The 8,210-nt window shown below is 39.3% G+C and overlaps 1 protein-coding gene across 2 annotated transcripts; it reads right to left on the reverse strand.

The window, feature by feature from the left end:
- Window positions 1-1,558: 1,558 nt before the first annotated feature.
- LOC135475217 (histone H4 transcription factor-like) lies at window positions 1,559-7,707 on the reverse strand. 2 transcript variants are annotated; one of them, XM_064755028.1, is made up of 9 exons: window positions 7,382-7,707; window positions 6,746-6,969; window positions 6,358-6,463; window positions 5,783-5,935; window positions 5,302-5,379; window positions 4,921-5,041; window positions 4,054-4,192; window positions 3,424-3,548; window positions 1,559-2,876 (listed from the first exon to the last, which is right to left on the reverse strand). In XM_064755028.1, the coding sequence occupies exons 1-9, from the start codon at window positions 7,551-7,553 to the stop codon at window positions 1,994-1,996; spliced, it is 2,001 nt and encodes a 666-aa protein (XP_064611098.1). In that variant the 5' UTR covers window positions 7,554-7,707; the 3' UTR covers window positions 1,559-1,993. The 2 variants fall into 2 exon arrangements, with proteins under 2 accessions (XP_064611098.1, XP_064611097.1); XM_064755027.1 differs by having other exon boundaries at window positions 5,774-5,935; window positions 7,382-7,705.
- Between the last annotated feature and the right edge of the window lie 503 nt (window positions 7,708-8,210).

Raw genomic sequence — 8,210 nt, forward strand, 5'->3', positions numbered from 1 at the left:
TCTCTCAAAGAATCAAAAGTTCTTGCAGAAAACTGCTGATGTAGTTCTTCTCACTCCTGCAGCTCACCCATCTCTCAACCCAAAGAGGGCTAAAATGTCATCTGTCATCAACAAATATGCCATTATGTTTGAGAAGTTTAGCTTGAATAAGTGAAGGAAGTATTCCTAAAGGTAAACATTCTGCTGCTGAGTTGATTTGTTGGTTTAAATAGCGTGTCATGGTATGACTGTTAGCAATATACCAGTTAGCACACTGAACAATTAGCATGTATATTAAAGGGGGCATAACCCATACAAAGCTACCAATCTGCGAGGGCTATCATACCAAAACATGAACGAAAGACATGTACCAACTTAAAAATAGAAAGGATTTGGCCACCCTGGGTGGTACCAATGCGTGAAATTTTGGCTCTTGGCCCATGGACTACTAGTCGTATTTTGTAATAATATTACACTGCACTCAAACAGTAAACAATTAGTATTTTATCAACACAATAACACAAGCAGCATATGATATTCTTTTCTTTAAATTGGCCAATCAGCTTACAAGAAACCTTTTTCAAATGAAGACATTTGTTTCGCATAAGTGACCATATATCACAATGACAATGTTCACAGTGACCAAGTATCACACTGATCATGTAACACAGTGACAGAGTACCACAATGATCAAGTATCATGGTGACAATGTATCACAGTGGCATGCTGCCATGGATACTCTTGAAATGGAACATAACACCACCATCCAAAGGCTGACAGTGGTACATGTAGGACATAACCATTTTTAGATTACCCAATTCTCATAATTATTCGCTATCTGAACGAAACTTTACTTCAGCACTCCTCAGGGGAACAAATGCTTTACAACAGCAGAAGAAATCTCCACAATTCTTTTGTAAATGATTATGCACCATGATGGATAGTTTTTCTCTCATGTGCAGTCAAGAATAATGAATTAAGTCCAGCACATTTCTCACTTTGCCACTCATATTTAAACAAAACCCCTCCTTTCCACTAAGCTTTGTTGGTTTAACCGAAAGTTGAAAATTATGCACACCATTTCCATCAACTTTTGAAATGTACACAACTGTGCCAACAAACATTTGTCAAGGGAAACCTTTCCTGCCTAAAGCAATTTGACCTTAGCTCTGCAGTCTATTGTTCATTCCTGCCTTTTTAATTACACTTTGTCAGCCAACTGGTAAGCTATAGACCTTTCTGAACTGTCAACCAAGAACACGCAACTGATCAATCATAATTAATCAGTATTGTTGCAAATAGGTCAACCGGATGTCCCACACATTGGTTACAAATGCTCAATCTTTCTATGACGTGAAAAGTAACGCTGTCACGAGAAGGGGTGGTGGGACATCAGATGTCTTGGATTCATCCATTATTAATGCACTGGACTTGAACAATTCGGTTTGGATTTAACTGGCCACAGTACTGGGAAAGGTACACCATGTTGATTGTTATTTAGCGCTTTACTCAAGAATTTTTGACTTGTATCATGGTGGTCAGGTTTATGGGTGGAAAAAAACTTGAGTACCAAGGATAAACCATCTGATAAACTTTGACATTTCTGACGTACAGACTTGCTCACCGTTTATAACTGGTCATCAATGATAGTAAAATTGTGTGGACTGATGCCCTTGACAACTTATGGCCACCAAGGTTCCTATTCCTATGAACTGTGAAAGCTGGCATCTCCACAAATTCCCTGTCCAAGGAGGGAAATGAACCCACAACCGATGCATTGCACACCTTAATCAGCTCTCTACATTACGCACTTCTTAACCCTCTGTGCTTCCCATGCTTTCCTTCCTTCCAGACAGTTACAAGACATTACTGTCTAGATCTGGTGATCTATGAAGATCAAAGCTTGGGATTACCAACAGCTCTACTTTCGGGTTGGTTTATTGTGGTGTGAACACATCAGCCTCACTCACAACTAGGTTCACATGAAAGGCCCGTTAACTACTCAGGAGTTCTGCTACCTAGAAGTGCCCAGACTCTGGACTGGAGTTCTCCGACTGTCTCTAGATTTAGACTTCTGCAGTCGGAATATATCAGCCTCTCCTCCTTCCATGCCCTCGTCTTCAGCCCCCTCCGTGCCATCCCGCCCACTCTCTTCTGAGACCACCTCCATGGAGGCACTGCATAGCACAAAGCCACGAGACTGATTCCCTTCGGGCACAAACTGAGAGGGCACATGGTAACATACAGATTGGCCTGGCCCTGGGGCACTGAATGTATACACTTCACCACCCTCAGGAGAGTGGTCCATGTGTTCCAAGGTGATGATATGAGGTGTCCCTGCCTCTTGGTTACAATCTGTCTGACTAATACTGACTAAATTAGGCACTACATGACAGTGGACTGCTGCTTGTGTAGAACTCAAATTACTGACAGACACCTGACTGGTACTTTTCATAATTTGTTGACTAGCTTCCTGCAATGTAACTTGACTGGTACCTTGACATAACGGCTCATCACTATTGGGTTGAGAGATCTCAGGTCTGGGTAAAATCATCTGGTAAGTCTTGGTTGTACTTGATGGGCCATGTAACGCCACATCACCTAACATTTGCAGATTGTAGGCCATATTGTCTGTGTCAGTACTCTCACTGCTGACTGATTTGTATGTGTCAGAAGCTGTGGCCATGTTGGAGGTCAAATGATCTGTTGCCAATGCCTGCTGCTGGACATTGGATGAGGAATCTGTTTTCTGAGCAGGTGCCACATTTTCCTGATTCTGCTCTGGCTGATTAGCAGACGAACTGGAGGAGGAATCATTCACCATCTGATCCATTAATTCCACACTCTCATAGCGCACAGTCTGCAGCCTAAGGAACCCATCCTCATTAGGCTTGTACCTGAGAACAAGGTGGAGATATTTAGTATTATGAGTGATGTTTTTCAGGTTGTACTAAAGAAAGTGTGTTTATTTGATTGATTGGTGTTTCACAGAGTACTCAAGAATATTTCACTTATATGCTGGAAACTGGACACCCACCATAATGCCATGACCATCCACATGTTGCTTGCAGAGTAATATAAGCAATATAGGCAAGAGTACACCACTCCACTGGACAGGTACCTGACAAATCTCCTCACCCAACGCTGCGCAGGAACCAGCTAGAGTTGGATTCGAGCTTGTGACCTCACTGGTCATTGAAACAACTGCCCTAAACTTTAATATGAAATAGGAAACTATACACATGTATTCACATGCATGCTGCTTAATTCACAAAGCAATTTTACACTTTTTGTCTAAATCAGTAAATGCTGAATTCATATTACATTATCAGTCCTGAGTTCCAATATTCAAAACATTGCAGTTATCAAATGTCTTAGGCTGCTTTGTGAAAGCCCACACTGAGCTGACCAATTTTAGGAATAGCCCATCTGACATGAACTCACCTGAATCTGGAGTGTCCTGAAGGCCACTTAAACTTGTGTAATCGCTTGAGGTGCAGAGTCAGATGATGTCCCCTGGTAAACACGCTGTTACAAACATGGCAGGCATAACGGGCCGGTTCTAAACCCTGAAAACACAACGCCCTAAAGCTTTAAACTGTGTCTTTCCAAAAGTTCATCAGTCGTAACACTTCATTTTTTTTTTCAACTTCTATGACGGAAAAACTTAGAGATAGACAATCTAACATCTGCAAAAGAAAAGAAAAAACACAAGGCCTATGTAACCTGGCTGAAGAAAAGTTTATCTTGATTTCTACTATGCAGTTGGCTGTAAAAATACTTGAAAAGGCTGACCCTTCAGCCCTGGAGCTACATATACCTATATTTTTTTTCTAGTCCTACATGTATGTATGCTGAACTGTACATACTTACACACACAAAGAAAAACTCAACTGAAAACTTTGATTATGCTGATATTTGCTTACATGTATACACAAATTGTGGACCTTAAAGAGGCATACTATTCCAATCATCAAGTATGTAGCTGCTATAACAATATACTAGGACATAAAATTCACTTACATTATAGACCACAGAAATGCCTACACATCTCAGAATCTGTAAACAACAAACCTGATGCTCCTTAGTAAAATGATGTGATAGGCTCTGATAGCTTCTGGTTTGAAACTTGCAGGCTGTCATGTGACACTGAAACGTCTTCATGACTGTGTGAGTGTCAATGTGCTTGCGGAGATCATGTGAGGATTTACAACTGTAAAAGGACAAAACAAATTAGGTCAAAGATTGCAGACCAAAAACACAAAGCTCTGCCAACTGAAAACCCTTGCTTCTTAAGCTGCCCATCACACAAAGGTCCACCAATCATAAAACACATGACCCAATGCCCTATGAAATGTTTTGGTTTTAAACAAAACAGGAGTCTGATACACTAAGTCAAATGCAAGTCAAGCTGGTAAAAAAACTGATCCACCGAGGAATTCATTTATAAAATTTAATAAAGTTGGTTCAATAGTTTTGGAGGTACTGTGTCAATAAAGTGAACATTGCTTTAAAAGGAAATAACTTACTTTTGATAAGCTTTTGGACATAAATCATTTACGTGATATCCAGATTTTTAAGTAATGGACAAAAGGAAAGACACTATGACCATAATACACTTTGCAAAAAGTTACACAAACGTGAGACATGAGTCTAACCCAGATGTTATAATGGTAATATTTAGGGGTAATGGAGTTGAACGTGGTGCTCCAAATTTTTTACTTTGTATGATAACAGTCCAGTCTATGGGTAGAGAAAACTGCAGTTCAAGGGCAATGAAGTTTAAAGATGAACTACTAAAATGTTTACCATTTGGTGCTATTTTTGTTTTTTGTTAAATTTCATCAGTTTATGTTTTGTGATTATTGCATGTTTATTTATTTTATTCATTATTTTTTTTTTTCAGTTGCAGGGCCTGTAGTACGGAATAACACTACCTACCTGTAATCACACTGGTCACACTTGTATGGTCGATCCTCGGTGTGTCTGTAGCGCAGGTGGTTCCGTAAACCAGAAGGGGTGGGGCAGGTCATGTCACAGTATGGGCACTTGTAATGGTTCACTAACAAAGTAAACATCAGTGCAATGAGCATAACTAAAATCTGGCCCACCACTAACTCAACACAAATAACACAACATTTTTTTTAATAAATTTGGGCACACTTACCAAAGCAAAATAGTTTTTAGTAGTTTCCCTTCAGGTCTTCAAATCTGAAGTGTGATCCTTAATTTTAGTCCTCCTTGGTTTACCTGCTTTAAATGTCCACTGTAGTTTCATGCATTTACAGGTATGGCCTCCTAAAACTACACTGGACTACTCACCATGATGCCTCATGTGATCCCTCAACAACCTCTCTGATGTGAACCGTTTGTTACAGTGAGAACATTCATAACATTGGACTGAAAAAAAATAAAACAGTAGAAAAAAATCTTTATGACCACATTTTCACCCATCTCATTTTAAAAACAATATTAACATTGACATATGCCTTGGGAGACCCATAACCCAGTATATGTCACCATTGTTTCATTGCACTGACTTTAGTTATGTTGATTTTGAGTCCTTAATAAAATATTCAACTGAATTCAGTCTAGAACAAAGAACAAAAAAAAAAAAAAAGAACTTTTTCACTTCTTTCACCTGACTCACTGCTTCTGGAAAGCAATCAAACAGATAAATATATACATTAAATGTGTTCCCAAACAGATAATACACAGTCATGTATTTACCTGTATTTATAATTATCACCAACACTCTTGTCCAATGAACAAGTACCTAAAAGTAAAAAGTTACCTGTGTTACCTTCCACACTGCCCTGCCTCCTGAGGTGATCAAGGAACTTGGTCCTGCTGGCAAACAGAGCACCACACACAGGGCAGGCTATCATCTTCTCTTGGGTATGACTCCGCAGGTGCTCTCGTAACTTGTACTTACTCTTCACTGTCACATCACAACCTGTAATCACACAGCATACAGAGATGTACGGAAAGACTGTAAACACTTCTAAACATGATTATGTTTTTAAATTTTACAATGTATAATGAAATACTGTATCTCGTACAAATGTATAACAATATACCACACTCAAAAATATTTCACTTATACAACAATGGCCAGCTTTGTGCCAACAGAAAACCGAGCAGACCCTGGGAGAACACTGTTACTAACAACATACAAGGGCTGAAACACATACGTCAGATGTTCATATATGTACCATTAATATAAAATCTCAGAAACAGCTAAACAACAACCAGCATTTTGCTAAACTTTGTTTTTGGAAATAATGTCCATTATAAATTTTGTTTATAACAAACCTGAACTATAAGTCAAGGGAGACAACTCTGTGACTTGAAAAATTGCACATTCTCTTATCTCACCTTCCCACTGACACCTGCAACCTCCTGGAACATGGTTACCATCTGGATAGTTGGAGGCATGCATGTCCATGTGCATGTAGAAGTACTCAGGGTTATCATACACCACCTGTAAAATGAAGACAGCAACAGTAAAAGAAATGTAAATCTCCAAGTAAATAGTCTCAAATAAATGCTGTTGTGGACAAAATGGGTTGTTCCATATTGCCAACATCACACAAACTTCAAATAGAGCTACAGAATATTTTGGCTACATAAAAGTAACAAATAGATACTGAAAGTATTTAACTTATCAAAAAACAAAAAAAAAACACAAAAAACAGATCATGTGATGCCACCATCTGCCATTAACAGTTTTCTTGGTCAAACTTTCTCATTTTGACACACACACCTCACACATACTCCAGCCACAATGTAGTCTCTCTGGGAGTTCTGGTATGAGGTTTCTACTCTGTCCATCCATCTGACAAGGCGTCAGCTTACTCTTCTCCACTACGGCTGTTCCCACATTTTTTATTTTCACATGGAAAGCATGGAAGTACACGTGTCGATTGAAGTCTGTGGTCTGTCCTGATACATGGGAGCCACACTCTCTCCATTTACATTCAAACAGACCTGGATGTCAATGTTAAAAAAAAACACAACCTGTTAGGAACATCACTGAAACAGAAACGCTAGGACTCTGACAATCCTAATTAATCTATGATGGGATTATTACCATAAGCAATACCATTGTATCTTGACAGGCATGAATTTATGTGACTTTGTGAAGGAAAAGGATTCAGATATTTTATCGAACGCTGATGGTAGATCGTTGAAAAAACAATTAACAAAACAAGCCCTCCACTCTTGGTCCCTGGCTGCACAGACACTCAAATCTAGGCAAGGCCAGTTACCTTACAGGACAACCCATTAGACATTTTGCCAAACATGACCCACATCAATTTAATACTGAAATGTCCTATCATCTTTGGTGCATCTGGGTTGGGTTCCAATATTATTCTTCACTGAACTGACTGTAGAATACCTGATTGATGTCCATTCCATGTCTTGTAGTAGTCGCTGATATGATTTGTCATATGTTTGATGAACGTCTGCATGGAGACAAAAGACTCTATGCATTCTCCCCATTCACAGCGAAGTCTCTGATCCCCCAAATCCACAGCCACCCCTTTTGCCTTTACCTTCTTTGGAGGCATTTTTGGTCTGCTTCACACCTCACTGCAACTGACCATTCATGAAAATAAAACATGGCCATGTTCATAACAGTTTAGTTTAAAATTGTGTTGTAACTGATTGTTCACGCTGAAAAGTAGAGATCTGTCAGTTTTCATATATACCGATGCCTGAGTGCTGAACAGCTCAGTGTTTAGCTCTCCAATGTTAACTGGACACCCAAATTGTCAACTTCGAGTAAACTAACTACATGCCGTAGATTGAGAAATACTTTGGATACACTGAACTTCTAGTCACAGATGTTGCAATGCGCTTGAGTTGTAAAGAACAAGCTGCAGCCCATGAAAACTCTCGACTTTACATATCTGTATGGTTAAATCCACATCATAACATTTCCCCATGCAATCGCCCCACACAATTTTGTAATGGTAATCTAATAACCTAATCTAATCTGAACGGCTGAGTATAATTTGAGGAATCTCCTCGTTAATGATCTTCCTGTCAGCAAGGTTGATACTTGTAACCACCCTTGCTTGACTGTACATATAAAAGCCTTTAGAATCCTACTCTTTCAACACCCAATGGCACTGTGGCGCGTGCTTCCTTGTTTCGAAGCAAATGCATGGAAGTTCAGATCTGATTTATTCCTTGACACATCATTATACAACATCAACAGGTAG

The sequence above is a fragment of the Liolophura sinensis genome, chromosome 9 (genome assembly GCF_032854445.1).
Source record: "Liolophura sinensis isolate JHLJ2023 chromosome 9, CUHK_Ljap_v2, whole genome shotgun sequence".
NCBI lineage: Eukaryota > Metazoa > Mollusca > Polyplacophora > Chitonida > Chitonidae > Liolophura > Liolophura sinensis.

What these genes read in the sequence shown, in the direction of transcription:
- LOC135475217 (XM_064755027.1), bottom strand. Translation starts at nt 7,553, where the DNA reads ATGCCTCCAAAGAAGGTAAAGGCAAAAGGGGTGGCTGTGGATTTGGGG. An exon ending in TTGCAGGTGTCAGTGGGAAG is followed by an intron (nt 5,936 to 6,357) that starts GTGAGATAAGAG and finishes GTGTGATTACAG; the next exon opens with GTTGTGATGTGACAGTGAAG. An exon ending in ATTTTACTAAGGAGCATCAG is followed by an intron (nt 3,549 to 4,053) that starts GTTTGTTGTTTA and finishes TTGTGTTTTCAG; the next exon opens with GGTTTAGAACCGGCCCGTTA.